General features: G+C 42.3%; 2 protein-coding genes across 2 annotated transcripts in view; one reads left to right on the top strand and one right to left on the bottom strand.

Annotated features, from left to right (window-relative positions):
- The window catches only part of LOC131107369 (tyrosine-protein phosphatase non-receptor type 14-like), a 31,622-nt gene extending 7,799 nt beyond the window's left edge, over positions 1–23,823 (bottom strand). Inside the window, exons 1-12 of the mRNA XM_058057327.1 lie at positions 23,502–23,823; positions 12,837–13,241; positions 11,145–11,320; positions 3,393–3,490; positions 2,088–2,155; positions 1,931–2,001; positions 1,777–1,864; positions 1,610–1,698; positions 1,437–1,524; positions 950–1,032; positions 800–860; positions 76–154 (exon numbers count right to left, since the gene is read on the bottom strand). Of these exons, the coding sequence (XP_057913310.1) occupies positions 76–154; positions 800–860; positions 950–1,032; positions 1,437–1,524; positions 1,610–1,698; positions 1,777–1,864; positions 1,931–2,001; positions 2,088–2,155; positions 3,393–3,490; positions 11,145–11,320; positions 12,837–13,010 (1,075 nt within the window). The 5' untranslated portion in view covers positions 13,011–13,241; positions 23,502–23,823. The remainder of the gene's footprint in view (positions 1–75; positions 155–799; positions 861–949; positions 1,033–1,436; positions 1,525–1,609; positions 1,699–1,776; positions 1,865–1,930; positions 2,002–2,087; positions 2,156–3,392; positions 3,491–11,144; positions 11,321–12,836; positions 13,242–23,501) is intronic.
- LOC131107370 (uncharacterized) lies at positions 13,765–16,495 on the top strand. Its single transcript, XM_058057328.1, has 2 exons — positions 13,765–14,493; positions 14,701–16,495. Exons 1-2 carry the CDS (start codon positions 13,950–13,952, stop codon positions 15,933–15,935), a joined length of 1,779 nt encoding a protein of 592 aa, XP_057913311.1. The 5' UTR covers positions 13,765–13,949; the 3' UTR covers positions 15,936–16,495.
- Positions 23,824–24,606: the final 783 nt, after the last annotated feature.

The raw sequence follows: 24,606 nt of genomic DNA, 5'->3' as shown, positions 1-24,606 counted from the left end.
TGAGACTCAATCCCGACACTTTTGTAATTAATACAAAGGACCCTAAACTCTAAGGTAAATATGCGTGTCTTTTACCTTGAGAGCTCTGTGTGTCTTGATAATGTTCTCCATACTGGGAATGCATTGTCTGGAAGTTACAGGACTGCGGCCGTGGCTAGAATAGGAAACACACATACGAATGCAACAATTAGTTTGTAGACGACTGCCAGGTATCAGACTGGGCATCCTACAATTTATGCAGGTACTTGTTGTTATTTATGCTGGTGTTGTGTTGTGCAATACACTGAATGAATCACTATGTTGTGTATATGTTTATAGTCAAATGTTGTCATATATATAAAAAAATTATCGCCTTCTTGAAATAAAAAAAAAAACAATTTTCAGTATACAGCATTTGGATTAGCTAATTTTTGAGCCTTTTTGTGACATACTTATGGTCTGTAGAGTAGTCAACAGACAGACATAAGAATATTCAACCGGAGCGAGGGACCATTGTGCCCCATTTAGCTGCAGCCATTGTCTGGTCAGCAGCGATGGAGACACACAAATCACTGCCTTCATTGTCACACCGGAAATCACAGCAAGAGACGGCCAGGCAAACTTTACAACAACACCCACACCACACCACATGTTCAACCCGAGACTCGGTGGCCCAATATAAGAGCAGCCAAGAGTGGGAGAGCGGGGTCAAGACTCTAACCACAGTCTTTACAAAACCCATCTGGCATCTAGCTTTACACAAGGCCGACAAAAAAAGAGCACAATTCAATTTCGGAAGGTTTTGACAAGCTGAGAGTACCAGAGAGAGACGGTGAGTCCAGGTGGGTCGTCTCCTGATTGGTGCAGGGGAATGAGTTGGCCTGAAAATGAGTTAACAAGGAAGCAAATGAATAAAACTTGTACAGCTACGCTGTGGCTTGATCACATGTTTGATTCAATGCTCTCTTACTCTGTACAAATCTTGTTCTGTTTGTAGAACTTGTGTCTGGCCGTGAAAAGACGAGCGATGTACTTGGCCATTTCCATATCCTCCTAAAGGCAAAAACAATAACATTGATGTGTAACATTCACACAGCACATGCTGTAATAGTGGACCCCCCCCCCCCTTCCCCAGCATGTGCACGAGTGTACTAACACTAGCCATAACATTACAGTACAAAGTGTACAAAGATAATAATGATTTCCCAATATGGTTATTATTGTGATTGGAGTTTGCAATGGTGTACACTAAATCACACTGTTTGTTTTTTGGGCAACCTTATTTTATTTAGTTAAACTAACTTTAGATTAATACCCAGTTATACATAGTACAATGCATCGTGAATGCAAAATAACCATAGAATTATTGCTTTTTGTGCTATTTTGCCAATTTAAAAGCCTGATAGCTTCAAGAAGCTATCAGCTCTTCTTCATACTTGCAAAGACACAATACTCACTGTGTGAAAAATGATAGTGTCATCCCGGCTCGTTATCTCCACTGTGATGGCAGACTTGTTGTGCGCTATGGTGCCGATGTCCTTCCACCTGTGGCAAACATACTTATTTTCCCACAAATGTACGCCTGTTGTCATGGCACATGTGAGGCCATGTGGGCTGAAATAGGACTTGCCTGTGAAGCATGATGGACCGCCCATTTCGGTGTTTGACAAACACTCCGATGAAAGACATGCCGATGAAAATATCGTTGGTGTAGTTGTCCTGCGGATGAAGGAACAGATCAGAAGAAATGCTACATGAAATGAAGTGTGGCGGATATTTTGGGGGTTTAGTATCCACCTTAGCAGGGAAGCTCTCCTGTCCGAAACCATCCAGTTTCTCCACCTCCTTAATGTACAAGAGTTCAGCCTCCGCTGCTTGCATTCGGCTGTAAAGATGCATGACAAAAATAGTGAACCAAAGCCCACATTGCATAAATATTTCATTCCAGTACCAGTGGCTCTTGTGCTCTTCTGCAACCTTTTGAGTCCACTCCTCAAGTACTTCATCTCCATTAGGCCAGTTCTAGGGTTTAAAACAAGAGTGCAATTGTAGCTCTCTGTAATAAAGAAAAGTACTGATGTTATCAATATGATTTAGGGACTACTCACCACTGGAAAGAGCACATACTCCCTGAGGAAGTCCTGAGACATGAACTGAGTGAAATCCCCAAAGTCAGCTGGAAAAACAAGTGATGCACGCTTATTGAAGTATAGCAATTCCTTAATGACCATAAACAGATGTGGGTAAAGATTTTGGCCTGACAAATGGTGTGTTTCCCATATGTTGCTGCATCAGCATTGAAATAATACTTTACATACTGTATGTCCATTACTGTATATTGAATTGTGTTGTAACGTTGATGGTCAGAATTCCGGTCCAAAGTGAATACACCTCGCTGTGACTATGACTGGTGGATAATGAGGAAGTGTTGACGTGCTCGTGTCCAGAGTGACAGAAACATTATTTGCACAATATTATCCTCTAGCACTTGTTGTAGGTGGCTGAGTCTGCATTCATTTAGCACCGAAATGAGGCATTTTTGGTCCAGTTACTACCCTTTACATCAGCCGCGATGCCATTATATGTTATGGTAGTTTCGGTACACATCCCTAGACTGTCAACAATACTGAAAAAAGGTGTGCTTGTTCATCTATGTGTTTGTTAGCGAGCAGGCTACTTCCTAGTTCATAAAGAATAACAACCAAGACAAAGTCATTGTGATTCCATTGATACCGTAGTCTTGTTTATCCAGATTCTCACCAAAATGTATCTTTTGATAATTTTGTGGTTTTAGTACAATCCTGCTAGCTGAATACACAAAAAAGCTAGTGTTGACTTACACATGATACTATATGGATATTAAGTTACACAACTCCATTACATTACGAAATTCCGACTCCCAGCCTCATTATAGAGTAGAGAAGTGATTCAGAGTTGATCACAAACCCCCCACTCTTGTGATTCACTTCTTCTTGTAAGTGATTCTAAATGAATGTAGAACTAAATGTGAACAGCATAGCTGTAGTACTCCCACTTAGAAGGTCGTGCGTCCAACTAGGCGTTGTATGTAGTGTTTTGCTCCGTGCATAGTAAGCGGATCCTCACCTCCCCGGCCTGATAACAGTCTTCCTGGTGGAGGCCAAGACTAAGCTTGAAGCTGGTGATAAGCAAACTGTCTGTTTACATTCCCCTGGAGACACAGACATCAACCAGGAGTATGTGTATGTGTGTTAAAACTGATACCATAGGAACTCAAGTGGACTGGGCTCTCCCTGTGGTATGCTGCCATATTAGGTAGCGAAGTCAAGACGACCTGAGAAAGTGTGAGGTTGCGCTCTCTTGTGTCTTCTGTTTCCCTCGGGTAGATTATTCGCATGAGCCGTTCTTGCATGTCACCCATCACACAGTCTTACCTTGCACTGCTAGGCCAGCTAGTCTGATACCCTGCTCCACCGTGCAGTGGAGACGTCCATCCAAGAGTTCCTTCTTTACCTGAAGGTAATACTGATACCTGGAAAACAAAGGGGTAGGTAAGGTTAGAGTTTGAGGACATATATTTGGGGCTAACAAACAACAACAGAAATGGAGGTGAAAGAGTTTCCTGTATTTGGTGTATGTGACTTATGCAAGAGGAGACTGAAGGCCGCAAAGTACAGTGTATAATACTGGAGCGACATTCATTCATGAGGGTTGCGGGGGTGCTGGAGCCTATCCCAGCTGTCTTCAGGAGAGAGGCAGGGTACACCCTGGCCTGGTCGTCAGCCAATCACAGGGCATATATAGACAAACAACCATTCACACTCACATTCATACCTATGGACAATTTGGAGTCGCCAATTAACCTAGCATGTTTTTGGAATGTGGGAGGAAACCGGAGAAAACCCACGCATGCACAGGGAGAACATGCAAACTCCACACAGAGATGGCCGAGGGTGGAATTGAACTAGGGTGTCCTCGCTGTGAGGCCTGCTAAACACTTGTCCGCCGTGCAGCGACATATGTCTCTTAAATACTATCTAAGCACATCTAGTGTTATTTTTCCTTAGGCGATCACGTAAGCAAGCACTAGGACTGACACTAATCACAGACAGTAATACGCAATCCAATTTGTAAATTTTTTTTTTTTTTTAAGTTCACGTGTACTCTGTAATCGTAATCAGACGACAGGACAAGAACACGAACTTGAAAGCAGTTGTTCGCTTTAAGCATGCTTTTTTAAGAGTTGCTGCAACATGAAGAACAAATACTGTCATGCCACATGAAAAAAAAAGTTGTTTTTTTTTTACCTAAAAAAAACTACCTACTACAAAGTACACATCAAGAGAAAAAAGTTGCCACAGAAGCCTTTTGTAGAATTCCGCTGAGGAATGGCTGAATCACAGAAGTGACTCATTTTTGCACTCAAGATTTATGACAAATATTCTACTCCGTTTAATGCCGACTGTGAGGTGGTGCAACGCGAGAAGGAGAGGAACGCTACAATTTCCTGTGCCAATGTTTGGGAAAAACCAGGATGCCTTGTGGTTTGGGGCTGCTGTGGTTGTGCCTGGCAGTAAGCTGATACAATATAATATGACACTGCTAAGATTGTTGAGGCCACCAGAGCTTTCACACAATGTGGTTCAATTCCCAAGGGCTTCTCTCCAGTGCCTTTTTGTCCACTTTTAGAACTGAACTGAGCAGAATGGTGCGGCCACACAGGAAGGAGGAAGGAGGGAGAAACAGTTAGGGTGACTGCATCAAAAACTTGCATGCTGTTTCCTGTTTGTTGCCAAGGCAACATCAGGCGTTGTCTTTCCAGTGTGAAGACACCAACGTACATGTTCAAGTCTCACTGTAGGGCCGCATGACTTTGTGGTTCCAACATTCTTAACCTCCTTGCATTTTTTTTCTCACCCGCCGCCCCCTCTTCACTTCTGTTTTTCCTTTTTTTAGCTCCTCTTCAGTGTACTGCCGAGCCTATAATCTGACCCCGCCCTCCTCCTCCCTACACCCTGTCATTACACCCATTGGCTAGGATGCCATTCCGTTCCCGTGGCAACCCTCTAATTAGCCAGGCCGCACCGCCACGGCTGCAGCGAAGGAGGTGGAGCTTGATGCGGTCGAGGGAGAGAGGAGAAGGAGGAGCCTAGCGGGACAAAACCATTGTGGATCGCTGTTTGCACAAACGCTTCGTGTTTTCCCGAGGGTTTCGTGCAACATAGAGGCAGACAGGAATCAGTTGAAATGACAATGTAAGTTGGGGAAAGCGTGCTAGAAACAGCGCAGTCAAAGGTCCCAGGGGTGCCCAAACTACACAGCACGGCCACAATAACATCTAATCTTACAGAGCCAGTGGTTCCTACCAACGCTTCTGGCGTCTGACCCCTGAAACCAAACCCATCTAGTCGACTTGTGACCTTTGCAGACCAGAAGCATATGGCTGCAGCATATTGCCTCAACATGACATTTCTGCTTTTTACTTTCCCTTCTCCTTTTTGTTGACAGCTAAATCCGAGTTATAGTGAAGAATATGCTGTGTGGCTCACACGAAGCTACACTAACTGTCAACCTTGGACTGTCACGACCATTATTAAGGATAAACATCATAATGACAATAACAAGGAGGTGCTTGATTAACAACAACACCAAACTTAACTGCTCACAAAGTTGTCTTCCTCCCGTGGCCCCCACACACGCAGTCACGTTCGCAGACCGATGGAAATCACAAACATACACTGGCAGGTCGTTAAAGTATCCTTACGTACGATAAAGGATCTGCTACATAGCAGATCTGAGACATAGACATAGACTTTCTTTATTGTCATTGCACAATAACACAGCAGTGAAATTGCCAACGAAATGTCGTTGCCTGCCTCCCGTGTAATAATAAATAATAAATAATAATGTGGAGAATAAATAGATGACATCAAATATGAACAACAATGTACAGCGTAAACAGTAATTTGTACAAATAATTTAAATAATTGAAGGTGACAATGAATTAAACAGCGTCCTTTGTGTGTTTGGTGTACATTGTGAGTGACTTAAGTGTTAATTCAGGTATGGGTTCCGACTTACTAAAGTTAGACATTAAAACACATTGTAGGAACGGAACTAGTTTGTAACCGGAGGACCACCTGTACACTGATGATGAATAAAACTAATACAATTTTTCAGCATAGAAAATGGATGGATGCTGTTTACATACTATTGTTATAATACATCCTATTATCAGTAATAATAATGCAACTTCCAGATAGATGAGGGATGGTGTCAGTATTATACAATACTTCACTTTTTTACAATGACAATCGCTTTCAACACAACACAAGAGGATTGAAGGATTGTAACTTGATAAATGTTGCAAGGGTCTATGGGTAAGCCTCATGACCAGAAAGCCTATATCCAGTATCAATACATGAATCTATGATTTGTGATGGAATATTTGGAGTGAACAAGACCTGTTTTGGCACACACCAACCACGTGAGAATGACATCACCATGGGAGTAACGAGAGTTGAATAAGCTACATAGTATGTGGTACATATGAGGTAAACTTTCCCTAACGTGGAGTCACTTGTGACTTCCACCGTGGCAGAGCACTCTTTTGGCACTCCAGGCAGTCCTCACAGGCACAAAGAGCCCTTTATATTAGCCCAAAGTATGTTCAAACCCCACGCAAGACATGCAGCCAGATGTCCAAAGAATCTTTACACAACAAGCCTGCAAACATATGTGCATGCATGCTTCAATGTGAATGTGCCAGCTGCACGACCACAACCTCTCTACCCCATGCAGTTTGACCCTGGGAACCCCTGCGGCCCCATGATGCGAGCAGACGACTCGTGTGGGAAGCGAGGAGGATCTCAATTGAAATATGTTGAATCAGCAAGGGGGACTACACAGTGCAGCTGTGTGTGATAACTAGCCGGACAAAAGATAGGATTTCAAGGGTGTTGCTAGTAGTTAGCCTTGGGGGCTGTTGAGGTCAGATACTGAGATCTGTATAGATTCCAAATTCCAAATATTTTTATTTTTTGGGCCAGCTTTTAAATCGTAGATGAGATCCAGAGGTTCCATCTACACAATCCACACATTAAATGTGTTACCACAGTTTATGACAGGTTAGTTATGCTTCATACCATTCCTGGGCTGAGCATCCCTGCATTCATACACATATTAGTGTTTTTACAGGCCGTGCCTTTATTGAATTATTCTTTCATTACCTAACAATTGGATCATTCTGAATATTTAACTTAGATTTACTAAAACACACACCACCAGTTTTCACAGCTGCACAGAGAGAAGATGAAACAGATGAATGGATCGACGGGAAAAGAAAGAGATCAGGCATCGGGTTACACATCAGTCACAACTTCAAAGTTGGGACCACGTTATTAAACGGATCATTTTCTCAGTTACACTCCTTTGTGACGCTGTCTTTCCATCTCACAGCAACATGGTTTCATGTTCAAAATTGTTGGCCATAACGCACATTTCAGCCATCTACTGTGAATAAGAGTTTTGGTTTGTGGAAATCAAGATTGTAGTAACGTGTTAGGTTCGTATGAAAGGCAGACAAATGCAGGACATCTTAAGCTACAACTGTTTGTAAATGCCTGGTGACACACACAACATTTGTCAGCGGTAAATCAAGAAAACAATATCCCCAAATCCGAGCTACTCACTCTGTGTATACAATAAAAGCATAAACATAGTTTTCTGTGCGGTGAGCCGAGACATAATTATATTTAAGTTCAAGCAAGCGGGCAGCAAGTTATAACCACATAAATAATGTGGTGTAAACCAAAAGACAAGTCTCGCTGCCAAACGTTTACATTCTCCGTCCCCGCATGTCTTCTGCTGCTCCTCTGATATTCCCCAAAATCACCCCTTGTGTCACATCACCTCCACGTGAACCCAAAACAATAACTTCAAAGAACAAAGGAGGGCTACGTTTGAAAGGAAAGTTGTGTTTATTCCCATACTTAATTAAAGAAAGTGCTATAAACTTAAAATATACTAATAATGATTGGTGTGTTTTTAGTCACTGCTGATACAGATGGTGTGCAGTCAGGGCCATTTTTCTATCTATGTGTCTTTCCATGTTCATTCATCCAACAATTAACACCATCATGTCTACTTTGAGAGTTGTTTTTGAAAGTTTATGTTAATACTCACAGATTGAAACCGTCCGAGTTGACAAGGTTTGACTCAGAACCCATTAGACCAAACTAAAATGGATGTCGTGCGTCTAATTAGTATTATAAGTGTAGCACATATAGTTGTAATGCTCTCCAAATAACACCACGGTGGCAGTCAATATGTTTACAGCAGGGGTGCTCATTAAGTCGATCGCGATCTACCGGTCGATCGCGGAGGTGGTACTGGTCGATCGCTGGTCGATCGCGGCGTGACATTAAAAAAATATCATCCCAGCATCAATGCCGTCACTTGATTGACATACAGGGCAGCCATTCAGATGACAACTGAATGTTGCCCTTCGGGCGACCAATCAAATCAAACAACGTCTCTAAGTGCAGCAGAACTTACGATGTCAGCCTATCATCCATCCCCGTTACTTGATTGACATACAGGACAACCAGTCAGATGACAACTGAATTTTGACCTTTAGGTCACCGCTCATGCGTAAACAACGATGCAAAGTGCTAAGCTAGTCGGCGAATTGCGAGATTTTAAGCCCTCGCTAAAGTTTATGGTCACTAAAATGAGTGAAGGAGCTGGACCAAGTAAAAAGGCAAAAACTGGACCAAGTAAAAAGGCAAAAAACATATCACTTCCATACGGATATGGAATATTATACGGATATTATGATACGGATATTATCCATGACTGATAAACATTTGGAAGTGTGCTTGAGGCTAGCTATCAGCAGCTACTGTCCGGACTATGCATCCCTGGCTGGTTCAATTCAGTGCAAGTCATCAAAGTAAACTCAGGTAATTACAAAAAATGTTAATAGTTAATTATGTGTGTTTTGCAATATTAGCTCATTTGGTTATGTAAGGTACATCAACATACATTGTACGTACAAATAATCCTCAATACATTTGAAAATAAATAGATGTTTTGCATTTTTGTAGTGGGTAGATCATTTTGACTCGGTCATTTTAAAAGTAGCTCGCATGCTGAAAAAGTGTGAGCACCCCTGGTTTACAGTATGTACAGTACATGCACTAAAATCAAAACAATGAAGCATACGGCCAACAATCAACTTAGAAATAAGGCTCACAGACACATATGCAAGATTTATTTGGGGAATCTGACTAACCTAGTGCATGAAAAAGGAGTGTGTATTATAAATACTAGTACTGCTACTACGAGAGCCCTGGCTTTCACCCTTGTTGTTTATATTGTGACATACTGTTGCATGCGTTAATGACGCAACTTCATTAACCCTGCTAACTGCTGGGCCAGCCTGTTATTATATTCACTTTTCAAATTGTCTAACCAGCACATAACCCTTGAATTTATTGTGGTACTGACGGTGACGTTTGTTTACAGCGTTCTGTGACAAAGGGGGCGGGGCTTTCCCAAAAGTTTGCCTCGGGGAGAGCGTACAAGAAACAATGCGCCGCATTGTGACTAAGTCCTCTGACAGCCCTGCAGCTGGCTTCTCCATGGATTCTTGTGAGAGTGTGCGAGGTGTGTGAGGTGAAGCCAGCGTGTGTGCATGTGTGTGTTGTGTAAACCAGACACCCCCCCCCCTTACTTTTTACCACCCCCCCCGCCCCCTTGCACTTCTGCTGGGAGGAATGTGTGGTCCGCCTCCTACGCTGGATGGCTGTGCCAACATTCCTGACTCACACAAGGAGAAAAAGAGAGGGAAGGATGAAGGGATGGAGTGAAAGAAATCAAATACGGGTCTAGAATAAAAATCTGCTTCTGACACTATGTACAGGCATGGTAATCGAGAGAGAAAGAGGAGGTGATTGTTCCCTAAATTGCCTTTCAGGCCCTTCCAAGCCCTATATCCACACACACACACACACAAACCATAAAGCCCGCAGGGGATTCCTGGAATACCATCCCTTTAACAGAGCAGATCCCAGCCTCGGCACACTCTCACACAAAGTCAGGCTGGTCAGTCATCCATTCACATCAACTATCAGTACAAAAAAATAGTGCCACAATGGTAAAGAAGCACACACAATTTAAATTCAACCGTCTCAAGCCGTGACCTGCAGTCGACCGTTTTGCACATCTAGCCAGCCAAGAAGCCACATATTCACCAGCTGGGTGTTAGTGCTACGTGTGCGAGTATACAAGCCATCCGAAAGCGTCCACTCCACGCTGACCCCTGGACGCACCTCCCTTTCACATCTGTTAGCACAAGCTGTCACTGTCTGAAGAGAGTGGTGTTATGTACGAGCGGATTCAACACACAAATGCAATATTGTGGAATGGTTTGCATCTATCACCGCATTGTTTTCAAAGGAAGGGTTTTGGAAATGTACAGGCAAAAAACTCACAATGTAATCAACCAATGCAAAACCTGCCTTTACAGAGACAATAATGCTCAACTCTTTCTTGTGTTGTATTGCTTGATTATTTACCTAAAAAAGAAATACCCATCAAAACTGAGACATTTTAGATTTTTTTGCAGTGTTTCAGCTCTAGTCTTGTCAGTACGGGGCGTGCAAGTTTCCACATCAAAAATAGTCCAAGGAAACTGCAAAAACCACACCGCACTCAATTCATCAGCGGTAAAGAGACGTGTTAAGAAACAGCTAAATCCAACAATATCCAAAAGGAGACTGCGGGCAGCAATCCAACAGACCACTGAAGCAAAAAGGAGACTGTGGAGTATAATATAACATCTAACAACCCTTACTTTTCCAAGTGTCCAAACTACACAGATTCTTAATTACCTCCAACGACTGTTTAATCACAATAAACCCGTCCTGCACGTGATGACAAATAGTTATTTTCCAACTGACCATCCAATTGTGACGCGCTTAAGGACATTTCTAGACTCTGTTATGGAACTATGTGGCCATTACATTGGTCAGCGATTTCTTTTGGTCATTTCCGGCTATGCATCCCCAAATGCATGCTTGGAACGCGAGCTGATGAGGTACTAGAATGTGATGTAGTGGAAAACGGGAAAATAAGCAAAGTGAAATAGTGATGGTTTTGTCAGATTACGGTCCGGTGTTTACCTTGTGGCCTCCTGCTCCAAGCGGGACACGCTGGGCACGTAGAACATCACGCCGAAAAACAGTAGCAGCTCATTGCCAAACTTGTCTAATTGCTTCTTGAGGGGCTTCTCTAACTCCACCCAGCGCTGTGCCGGAGTCTGCGTCTTTCCTTGGAACCACAGGCCAAAGTAGTGGGTCTAGAGCCAGGATGGAGATACACAAGTGTCAGAAAAGATAGGATCACAAGAACTATGGAGTGGAATGGAGCATCACACAAATATGTTGAAGTATTGTACTTGAGGGGGCGGGGAACAAATCTGACCAAACTTTGTGTGTGTTGCTATGTTCCACAATTGTTGTTTGGATTGTGATGATCTGTCATTTAATCAAACATCATAAATTTCATCATTGCAAATGGTCTTCTGTAAAGCATAATTAACGCCGGCACTTCCCCCTCAAGAAAAGCTGTGAGTCGGGTTACATTATTTAACAACCTGCAGCATGACTTCACCATCCTTTTCACGTGAATAAGCATGCAAGAGCAACATTTATTTTGAGTGTGTCAACGCTTTCAAGGGGCGGCTACACACACCTGTTTTGTGCGTGCGGTGGGATTTTTTTTTTTTTTTAAGTCGCTGCAGCTGCAAAGACACACATGACCAAGACAAAAAAAAATCCCCTTCACACGCAAGTGCGGCCAGCGCCTCACGTAAACAAACATAAAGAGAAACACAACAAACAGGGCCTGGGTTGAGGCATCGCAGCACCTCATTTATAACATGTCTGACACCCGGCAAATACCACAACACTGTGTGAGTAGCCAACATCACACCACCCTTTTCTGTCATTTTGTTAGCCACCCCCAACATTACACACACATACAGCGTTCCTCTGATGCGTACACGAAAGCACGCGCACACTTTGATTCACCATAAACACCCCCCCCAACCCCCGCTTGCAATGCAGTATCATAATCCATTGTAGTTATACAGTAACTGTCATAAATTTGGATACACTTGCTCATGCTATTGAATGAAAAAAATCTGTCCAAATGATGTATCAAAGTATATTTGTATTAAAAAAATACAGTTGCATGTTGTTTAATCCTCCAGTAGACCTTGAAAACAAATTAAATGTAGCATCCTTGGAGGTGTATTATAATACTTTTACATGTAAATCACTAGTTTGATAACAATGTCTGTCATTTTTGTCTTTACATTGCTCTATGCTGATTGGCTAAGGAAAATTACACGGTGTTTGTTGTGATGCACTGTGGAACGGGACAAACGATCAATATTTGACTATGTATTGCATTATTACGGGTGGCGCAGGTTCTAAGACAGAGAGAAGTTAAATCTTGTTTTCTATTTCCAAAGTAAAAACTTTGCTTTTACTGGAATTGGAATTGGGCCCAAGTGGGGCAGCAACCCACCAAATCCAGTAGATGGAGCTGTGGTGAAAATTGGTCTTGATGGAGGCCGTAATACCAAGTCAATTATGATTGTCGATGGGTTTAGCCAGTGCTAAGGAAGCTAGTATTGGCCTCTATGGTAGCAAAGCATCAATACATCAGCATTAGGTATCAATACAATTAAAAAACAGTGATTCCCACCCCTAATTATATATACAGTATAGGTAAATATGTATTTTGATCTTGTGCCCTTTAAAGTTTTAATGTGACTGCCTTGTAGTAATGGAATTAAACTGTCTCACCTCTCGGAGTTCCAGTCGCTGGGCCACAGCTTCCAGGCATTCCTGCCCCGTGCTCTCCACTGACAGAGTGCATTCAATCACGTTGCTGTCCAGCAGGCGAATGCGCGTCACAAAGCAGTTCTTGCTTAGGACGTTGTAGCGCCGCGTGCGGCGTAGCTTTAGCCGGAAGGGCATCGCTGGTAGCCGGGCACGACAAGGGTGAAAGGGTCAAATGTCAACGTGGGTGAAAGCCCACAAAGAAGATAGGAGAGAGTAAGAGGGGACTTGGCCTTTTATGACCACGCCACTGCCCCCCTCACTCTCGCACGGTGCCGGCCGTACCACCGGGTGGAGAGATGCACCCTGGCCAGGTGCTGGCCCATTCCCATAAGATGTCCGGATGAGGATGAGGAAGATGGACAGGTCCTGGAGAAAGAAAAAAAGGACTGTCAGTAAGGTTGCTTGAATGACTGTCACAGTAGCAGTACAGTTTGATGCTACATTTGTGACAGCTGCACTCCCCCCAGCAACCCCGGGTTTTGAGGCTTCGCATCAATGGACATCAAACAACCGACTGAGGCATCCATCTGAAGTCGGCGGCTGGCTTTGAGGAGCTAATAGAGCTTCCAAGACTCATATCTGCCCATGTGGGAGGCCTTTCCTCTCCTTTTTATCACCCCTATGCCGCACATTCTGGCCAACACAGTGCCAGACCATTGTAGTGTGCAACATCACAAAGACGATGCTCTCCCACAAAAACACACACAATGTCAACTGTTATGGTGAGAGAGGGCGCTTGAGTATGTAAACAACCATTAGCTGCTGTAATATTATGAAGAAGGAAAGCTGACATGCCCACACAAATTGTGGTTTTATAGTTTACAAGACAGTGGAAAATACTCTGGACGTTTTGTCAGATTTCGTATAATACAGTACGTAGGGCCCTATAATTTCCGCGTTCGCGGAATCGCGGACGGAATCGCGGAATTGGACAATAAAAACGGAAATTATTTTGAATGCGGAATATCGCGGAAATGCTGTTTTCATGAGAAAGAGGAACATAAACCTGGGGAATCGTTCCCGGAGGTCGGTAATCAATGTGACACAATACCTGCCTACCTCCCCTTTTCAAACATGGCACTCCCCCCGTCTGCGAAGAAGTTGCGCAATACCACGCTAACGCCAAAATACAGAGCCGAGCAGTACCCAGGTGACTTCTATGTATCTGGTGACATGTTATTTTGTACTTTCTGTCAACACTCAGTTGACTGGAAGCGAAAAAACACATGTGATGACCACTTGTTATCCAAAAGTCATCTAAAAAAAAAAGAAACGCATAGCGCTAACGCTAGCAGGCAGCCCCGACAGACATGCGTTACTGCCTCGTTCAAGTCAGCGGACTTAAGAAAAGACTTCGTCGAGGATTTTGTGAGCATGTGTGCTGAGGCCGACATCCCCTTGGAGAAGTTGGGAAAAATACGTCCTTTTCTCGTGAAGCACTGCAAACAGGGAGGAGCGCTGCCTGAAAATGCCAGCAGCCTCCGACAACTTCACCTCCCCCGAGTGTTTGAGCAACACATCTCCTCTGTGCTCCAGAAGATCCGGGGGAAAAAATTATCCGTTGTTGTGGATGAGACCACTGATGCTAGGGATTGCAGTGTGCTTAACATCGTTATTGGTAAGTTAATGTTAATTTATCAGCCTAATATACAGCGTAGTGGTAGTCACCATCTGTGTGTGTGTGCGTGTGTGTGCGCGCGCGCACGTGCGTGCATGTGCGTAGCTAGATAGATAGACAGCTAGATGTACTTTATTGATCCCAAACTGGGAAATTCTGTGTGTCTGTGAGTAGAGCTAATATGTTTGTTTTCTTCTTTCATCACAGGAGTTGAAAACCAGTATTTTCTGGTGGATGTAGTTTTCATGGACAGATGCAACTTTTCCACTGTTTCACAAGCCATTGTAGCCTCCCTCCACAGCAACAACCTCCATCTGAATGATGTCTGGGCAGTAGTTACAGACAACGCTGCCTACTGTATAAAAGCATACAGGGAGGTCCTGCAAGGACTGATGCCCAGCAGTGTACATGTGACCTGCCTCTGCCATATCATCAATCTGGTGGGTGAGACGTGGCAGCATTTCAAATACTTATCTGATGTTTCCTCACTTGTGACATGGATGCGATCTGTCTTCTTCAAAAAGCCAGCCAGAAAGCGAAGGTGGTTGAACTTCCTAATAAACAAGGAGGTTGTGCAGGTAAAGATTCCTCCTGAAGCTGTGTGCACCAGATGGAACAGCTGGTTTGAGGCTGTCAAGTATCACACAAAGCATGTTCATCAGTACAGAGATTTCCTGTTGGCAGAGGAATCAACAGCCATGGCAGTAACGAACATCCTCAGCCTGGTGGAAACAGAGGAGAAGGTGCAGACCCTCACTCTCAAGCTAACCTTCATCTCAGAGGCCTGCTCCAAACTGATGACATCCCTTACCATCCTGGAAGGAACCCACAGACCCACAGCAGTGTCTGCATACAATGTCATGGAGGAGCTTGGCTCTTACTTGGTTAATGGAACAGCGAAAACATGTGGATATGGGCCTGAGATGGATGAGCTGCTGAGACAACTGAAGATTCGAGAGAAGAGGGAGGTGCTTGACAATCTCCATGAAGCCTTCCATTTGGCTTTCACAAAGTTCTCTAAGCACTGGGACCAACATCCAGCCAGAGAGGTTTACAGGCTGCTGCGGGTGTTTGATCCCAGGCAGGCTCCAGCAATGGAAAAGCGGATCGAAGCCTACACAACACTGAAGCCCATGGCTAACCCATCACCAGAGCTAAGTGAAGAGTGGATGGCCTATCAGCACTGTGTGTCCAGGGAGCCCCTACCCACTGATATGGAGCTCGCAAACTACTGGAGAGGCATGAGTACAAGATTTCCAAGAGTTGCTGAAGTGGCTGTGCCCTACATCTACTTCCCAGTCAGCTCAGTTGACTGTGAGAGGACCTTCAGCAAATACAAAACTCTCCTCACAGACAAGCGAGAGACACTCACTGAGCAAAACACAAAGAGGCTGGCAATCATGTATTTCAATGGTGATGTCTCTGCTAGGTGGGACACTTAAGAGACCAGATGGCTCACAAGGACTAACTAGTCCTATAACTTGAATACTAGTTTTGAGTCACTTTATATAGTTGAAAGATGTTACAACTTAAATTTCATAAATCAGGAACTTCCTGCTGCATTTTGCCTTGTTTTGATGCACTTTATGTACTGTGGAAAAGATTGTTTTAATATGTTCTATGTTAAAAAATTGACGGTGTTTTGTATAAAGTCAAGTATATTTTCGCTTGAAGAGAAAAGGCTGGTTGAGCACTTTATTATTTTTTAATATGTCATTTGTTTTCACTTCAAACATTTTTTATTTGAAGTACCTAGTGCAATGTTGTGTTACATGATGCAGTAGTAAAGTATTGAGGAAAAGTGCAATATTGTGTCGCCTCAATGAATGTAAGTTCATTTCTAATTAATTAGTGTGCATTTTATTCATAAACATTATTAAAACGCACTCTTTTGTGGTAAAATGAGTAAAAGGTAAAACAAAAATGGAATTCCAAAAAATTAAAACGGAAAAAACGGAATTTGGGAAAAAATAAAACGGAATTTGGGAAAAAATAAAACGGAATTTATAGGGCCCTAAGTACGGTCAATGTTGTGTTTTTAATAACCATGAAAATGAAAATATTACACATTTAACACAAAAAATACTCAATTTAAATTATTGTATCAGTTTACATGTGTTAAAAATTAACATTAAATTTAAATAAACATTTACTCCACTTACTATGACAGGTTACATTTACTTTTACACTTACATTTTCCACACAATGTATTTTATTAACGTAAAAAAAATAATCAAACATTAACTTAAAGGGGAACTGCACTTTTTGGGGGAATCATTCACAATCTTTATGTAAAACACAAACACATATTTCTTTCCCTTTTCTGTGCATTATAACACAAGAAAACTAGTTAATATGAGCTAGCTAACTAGTTAGTTTGTTGATATTTAGCTGCTACAATAATAATATCGCTGTAGCTTGGTTAATATACAAGTCAGTTATGTAAAGGGAACACTTTTGTGTGAGGGATTTGACGTTGCTGTGATTTCCCATGACGTCCATTGTTAGCTAGCTCATATTGTTAGCTAGCTCATATATAGCTCATAAAACTTGTTATCTGGCGCTAGAATGCACAGAAAAGGGAAAGATATTTGAGTTCATGTTTCACATAAGGATTGTGAATGATGGGAAAAATTGTGCAAAAAAAAAAAGTGCAAAAAAGTGCAGTTCCCTTTTGAAGGAACTTTCCTCGGCACAACTAACTAACAAGAAACCTCGCTAGCCGCTAGTCTCAGCGCCATTCACAGATGGAAGAGTGGATAGCTAGCTCTCCAAGAATCAACAAGATGCCCGTTTGCCCTCAGCATTTTTTACCTGAGGACTGGAGCACATGTCTTGTGCTGGAAGACACAGCCATCCCAATGAGAGTGGACATTGCGAGTGTTGTTAAACTAGAATAAGTATGTAATCAGTATGTAAGTATGTATCAATGCTACGAGAAATGAAGTTTGGGTAGTGTTTTAAATCATCAAAATACAGCAAGATGCTGGAACTATTACATGTTGAAAAAACTATTAACATAGTCAAAATAGGTGTATCCCAATTATAGCATTGTAAGCTAGCTCAAATTAACTTGTTTTTTCGTGTTATAATGCACAGAAAAGGGAAAGAAATTTGTTCATGTTGCACATAAAGATTATGAATGATGATCACCCCCCTTCACCCCAAAAAAGTGCAGTTCCCCTTTAAACCCCCCCTCCTTTTTTTTAAGAAAAGTATGTTTTTTGGGGTTTTGGAATGACAACAAAAAAAACTCACCAACTGATAAATGACAAACTGGTCTGTTCATGTACTTTTTAAGCACAACAAATCCACCTTATTGTGTTTGTAAAACAACATAGAGATCACGCAATGATCAACTATTCACGCAGTTTGCTACTAAACTCCTTAAAAACAAATTTCAAGTGGGGCAGTGACCCACCAAATGTGGTGAAAAAAGCTCCATCTACTGGACTGGAGTGGAATGGTTAGGATTTTTCTGCCTTGATGTAATGAGTTCCATTCAAAAGCATTTGATTTCATATTACCAAGCGATTAAGCTTTGTTAGAAATTTCATCGCTAACTATTGCAATTGTAGGCGAGTGTCGGAATGTGAAGTAGTATTGGCTACTAGTTCTGAACTTGATTGTTCTACCACAAACACGTTACGGCAAATAAAGAGAATGAGGAAAATGGATGCAAGTCGGAGAACAAGCATTGCAAGAACGCTCCACTGATCATGGGGATGTGGTTGGGGGGGAGGGCGGGTGTCGGGGGGGTAAAAGGAGGAGGAGAACAAATGGAGTGGATGTGTTGCTTCTTGTCCCGGGATGGAGTAATGTACTGACGATAGTCAGCTTGGACCCTGGCCCAAATTCCTCTCTCCTCTGACTGGAAAAACAGAGCACACCTGACACAAGTATGCAGCACAAGGAAAAAGCGTGTTTATGAGTGAATGACAGAGGGCAAGAGGCTCTTAAAAATATCTTATTTTGGGCCATTTAAAAAAAAAATGGCTTCTATGTTTTTTTCTTTGCCATTCCGGCAAAGCTACCCTTAGAAGACGGGTGAGTAAGGCCGCTAAATCTGCTTTACTTTTTAGTACATGTGGCCGCCATGACCCCTCACCTGCCCTGAACCACAACAACAGCCCCCGTGACCTTGCCCGACATCCCTGTCAGCGACGTCGGGAATAAAGATACTTACATACTTTCACTGTGTAGCGAACAAACACGGACAAGCACGAACAAGGGCGCACCACAAACACACACACACACACACTCACACAGGATCAACAACACAAACGGTCCGCTCGGTCCTCTGAGGTTAGCCAAAGGACCAGACAGCAGTTAGCGTAGCTCGAAGCTAGTAATCAGCATCAAAGTGGGGAGAATGCGTGGCCAAGTCAAAACAGTCAGACAGAAAGACAATAGGTTAGAAGCTCTGCAGGCGCATTCTCGCCTGACCGTTGCGTTTATTTCAAGTGTTTCAAAAAACGCAAAGAATTTGCACGTTGTAATTTTGTGGCGTGTGAAAGCTGCGGGAAGAGGGTTGTTTTTCTTCTCCACGATAGCAAGTTTTGGCTAAATTTACATAAAAAACATCTCTTGTTGTGTTGTTTGTTTTCTAATTTTTTTTTTGGGTCTGGCACCACCATTTGAACCTGGACTGTGATGACATGAAACTGAAGAAATGAACAATGCTTCAGTTTTTGGCCAAGGCTGTAAAAATTTGGTTGTATTCCAGTCAGGAATGGTCATTGGCATATTTAGCATGGCCATGACTTAAAGAAACATTTACAAATACGTTATAAAATTATGTTTTTGCAGGGGAAATTGTAAGGAGAGCGACTTGACAGGCAGTTTGACATATTTAACCAAAAGGTCAACTTCCGTTGTGTATGAACAGCTGGTAAAAGCTTATAAAATGAGCCTGAAAACACCATTGTTGACACAGGTATACCCCCTCCCACTTTGACAAGTGTAATGTTTTGACCTTCCCTTTCAGGTGCCACCTGACAATGAACCAAACCACCCAAAGTAATAGTAGACTTTTGCTCTGGTTGGACATCAATTCAACTCATGACTAAATGCCACAAGCAAAACCCGTTTATTTTTGTTGTGTTTTTTATACTTGGACAAAAAGAGAAATTCAACAGACAGGGCTTTCACTACCTCCCTCCCTCGGTCCGTCGCTTTCAGACTTTTTCCACACAATAGTGGGAACAAAAAAGCACTTTGTAGCCCACTGCTGAGACCATAGCCGAGGACACAAGTGTAGCATGTGTAACTCAATCAATCTGATCTGTGTTTCTGGTTTGGGTCTCAAATACCAGTGCCCCCCCCCCTTCTGTTACACATGAACGCTGTAGCACAACAAATGGGTTAAGTGCTTTGCCGCCTGCCTCGTAGTCGACGCCAGTCCATGGTCGGGAAGTCGGGTATTTGGGCCTGTTTAGGCAAAAACAACACTTTTTGTTTCTTTGTGTTTTTGAACACTTTCGAGTACAAATGACTATATTTTCAAAACTATCTCCATTAAAAAAAATGACAAAAAGCTCATTTGTAATTTGAATCTGACATACTCGCATAAGCGCACATTTTCCGAAAAACTGAAACTGTAGTGTTTCAGTATTTGGAACATATAAAAACCAAAACATACCTAAAAATATAAACTAAAAATACATTTCTGTCATCGACTCATCTGTAATTTGTTGCAGCTCTATACAACAGATTGTTACGTGCAAGATTACTCAGGGAAAAATGTGTAAATTTTAATCAAAACACCAAATCAAACAAAAACTAGAACCTTCAAAATGTGAAGTTGTTGCAAAATTGAGAGGTTGGCAGCATTACTTGCCATTTTTACAACAGAATTCTACTTAGCGACAAGTCAAATTTGATTAGACCAGGAAAAAAAAACACCATTTGTGTTTGTTGACTCCAGTATGAGGTGAACTACTGTGTTTTGTTTTGTTTTTTTACCATGAAATTTATATTTTGGGGAAGAATGTGGATACTTTGTTCTAGAACGCAATGAGATCAAGTCTGCCACATTAGCGGATGCTACTCATACATCAACATTCTTATCTCAAACTGGGCATGATCCATAACACACACAAGTGCACTATGTGACTAACACACACACATACGAGCAGCTGCAAACAGATGGTGCATACAGCCGGGGAGCCAGACGTTTCTTGAAGGCGCATCTGCTCAATTTCCTTCCATCTCATCCATCTCAGGCACACTTGTAACACCAACTGTCAAAAGCATTGCACTCATACAGTTTTCACTGATTGTAGAGAATTGATACAATTATGAAGATATCACATATGGCACACTATAAATGGGTCGCTACGCCGCTGACATAAGACCGCCATAGTAGCTGACAAGGTCAAAATGGCCAAAATAGCGAGGTCATGTGAGCAGATTTCGCTTCCTCAGGTCCACAATTATTATTTGTACAAATTATTATCACACATAGAGAAACTTCATTGATGTTCAACACAAAATAGCGAATAGTATCACTGTAAGTATTTTGCAGAAGTCCATCATATATTATCTGTAGCTAATTTTGAGGGGATATTACTCTATTTAAGGACATTTTTTATTGATTTTCAACAATATCTGACACAAAATGGAGTCAAAGGACCATATTTTAAAAAATATCCCACATGAAAATTGACAAATTCAGAGGTCAAAAGGTCATGTCAGTGCATTTGACGACCAGAGTCCTATCAGCAAACACCTGATGTGCAAGATCAGTATTGATTTGCAATACTATCCAGCACAAAATGATGGAGTGGAGGTCAAAGGCTCACACCAGTGCATGTATTTTTTTATGTTTATATAAAAATTGTATTGCCGCCAAATCACAGCAATGGCCAAAACAGCTGAGGTGAAAAGTACACTACACTATTCCCAAGGATTATTTATCGGCAGTGCATCCTGCAACACTGACATCACAGAGATACGTATTACTGTAACAGGAAAGCTAATGGTGGGAATGTCATCTCCATGCATGCAAACTGTTCCCAGCACCTTACCAAGCAAGCGAGGGATAGGGAGTGACAGAGGAGGAGGTGGCGTGACATCTCTTATCATGTTGGTACAGTTGTTCAAGAGAAGAAAGGCGGGGGCTGAAGAATGGAGGGAAAAATAAACAGCGGGAATGATATGGGGGTCTCAACGGCAGGAACATGAAGGGGACCATCCGCCATCACGTCTCTTCTTCTTTTTCGGGCCAAACCACGATGCTGTTCACTTTTTCCATGACGCCCACCCCCACCACTCGCCTGGGAACCACATCACACACTAATGCACAACATAGGACGTTACACTGCAATAATGCAGGCGTCGAATTTACAAGCAACGCATTGCTACCGTTTACATAAAACGCTTGGCTGCCATTTCAGGATTATATACAGTATGTTAAAAACATTTGGGATCACTTAGGTTAGGTATAGTAAACAACCCAGTTTCCATTGTTAAATGTTGTGAATAGTAGGAAAAGTGATGCACACTCAGTGTTTCCCATGCATTCATTTCTTTGTGGCAGTCTGCCACTAATTAATTTTACCGCCACAGATCGATTTAGGCACTACCTGTACAGGATTCTGAATGCACGTTTATATAGAGACTCTTTGAAATCTATTACTTTGAATTGGCTAAATAATCCATAATAATGCCATGCAAGTGTCATGGCATCCATGATGCATTCAACGTATCTTAGTTTTTCACATGTTTCCACAAGTTGTTGTGATTGAAACAGTAGGGTACTGAAAAAATGGTCCCTTCCATACAAACAAGACAGCAAGTCGCCATTTTGCCAAGAAGTATGAACAATAAATGCAATATGGTGCTAATTATGCTACCAATGTCCTCCATTGTTGTTGATTGTTTACTGTGTGGCATTGTTCTTCTTTGCTCCACAGGCGAGTGGCGTGCTGCAATGATGCCATAGTAAAACATGAGTTCTAAATACCAAAAAATTAGGGGGCGGGAGGTAGGCGGGGCATTGCAATGATTGACAACACACCCACAGCACCTGCTAGGTGGCAAATAAGAGAGTTGGGCAAGTTTAGGCACGCTCTGTGTGTGCTGTGTTTTGGACTGCCACAACTGTAACACATATTTTGAAACTATTTTTACTACTTGGAAGCAGCCGTTGTTTTGGCATGACAAGCTGACACACCGAAAGTCCCTCCTTTCCCTCCCTTCCATGTCTCCACTCTAAATTGGTGATGGGATGGCAGACTTGGAATTTTTGGGACCTTTAAAATTCTCCAGCGGTGTTTTAAAAACTGCTGTGTATTCCTACAGAAACCACTCTCTCTGGCACCATATAATTTACACAGCATGCCTTTGAGCTTATAAAGGCAGCCAGATGTGTGTGTGTGCGTGTGTGTGTCGGGCCTACGCCTCCTGCAGCTATATTTGCAGTAAATTTTGAGATGATTTTTTTGAAGTTATTGGTACATGTCCAAACACATCTTTAACATGCATACTAAGTCAGTTATGCAATACATCATCCGCTAACTGTCAATAGTGGAGGTACAGAAGACAAGTATAATCGACATTATATGTATTGGGCCAATTGCTGGACTCCAGAGTCACTGCTTGATCATGTATACTCCAAAGCTGTAAATGTGTGCTTTTGAGTGTAAATCTGCAATAAAGTTCTGCTAGAAAAGTGTCACTTTTCGACTGATGAAACAATGAAAACACACACAGAAATAATAGACGGCACCCTTGCATTATTTCCAACTTATCTAAAGTTATACTAAATGTTAAGTTCATTGTAATGCAAAACATTACTTAACATATATGAAAGGTAAAATGCATATTTTGGGCAATGTGTTGAAGGGGGTGGGGTCAAGGCGTGACAATGTTTGGGATGCCCTGTCTAGCTTCCCTACGTGGCCCAGCCATTTGGCCTACGTTTTTTACAGTGTTATAGGCTTTCCACCCATAGAATTCATCAAGAAAAAGCCCACAATCAGCAACTTCGAAACGGCAAAACTCACCCCGCTACATGCCGAAGTGTTCCGGAGCAGCTCCACTCTCTATCTTTCTTCTCCTCAGATAAAATACATAATCTCCATCAAGTTTGGATTAGGTCTCCACCTGGAATGCGAGATCTTGTACTGGGAATCACGGGAGGGAGGAGATCACAGACGGTCCCGTAACGGTTTGGGGGGGAAAAGTTTTCAGCAAGCTCAACGTGAAGTTAGACACCGACAAAGAGTGAAGAAAAGACACAGGAGAGGGTTAAAATGTACAGAAAAGCGACGTGGTCTTCTTCTCGTCTCGGTGGGACGCCTGCTATGCTAGTAAATGAGGAGCCCCTGCTAGCCTGACGGGGGCGTTCAGGACAGGACGGGCGGGGGAGAGAGGAGGTGATGCTGCGTTCATGAACAGTAAGACATTTTGAAATCAACGCTACTTCCACGGTGAGCGAAGTTGAAAACTAAATCATTACCATTACAAAAACAAGTCACAGCACAGGGAAATAATACAAATGCGGTTATATTTATAAAGGTAGTGTAAACGGTAAAACGCAGTGCGAAAAACATCTGCAGTAATCAGCCAAACACTGACTTCGGAATATCCCAAGTTCCCTGAAGGCAGCGGCAGCAGCGTCTATAAATGGTGGGGGGCAGCCCCTTCTTCTGTGACATCACACCACAGGAATTCGAGGAATGCGGGGCTCCTGGTAAATGTCCTCCTGGTTTAATAGTTTTCCAGGGGCCACAAAGGTGACTAAATGTCCAACAAAGATGCTCCCTCGTATATTTACCTCCCATAGTTTGGCCCTTTGGCTCTACAACTTATTGGTACACACATTTTAACAACATGTCGGCTTTGACACATCTGGCCAAGACTTGAGGACATATCAATTAACGAACCCTTTGACAAAACTGCTGCAAGATATTATTTGATTCAGCTGTAGTTAAAGACATGGAAAATAATCGGGTACATATTTGAGATGGGCGGATCATTCCATATATCAATATTATCGATGCCATTTTATTATCAGGAATGTATGAATACTAATATAATGTGATCAATAGTATTATTTTGTTGATATTGTTACTGTATTCATAAATCGTTCATAAGTGTAGTGATACA

This window comes from Doryrhamphus excisus, chromosome 19 (genome assembly GCF_030265055.1).
Source record: "Doryrhamphus excisus isolate RoL2022-K1 chromosome 19, RoL_Dexc_1.0, whole genome shotgun sequence".
NCBI lineage: Eukaryota > Metazoa > Chordata > Actinopteri > Syngnathiformes > Syngnathidae > Doryrhamphus > Doryrhamphus excisus.
This window is presented reverse-complemented; position numbering and strand designations above follow the sequence as displayed.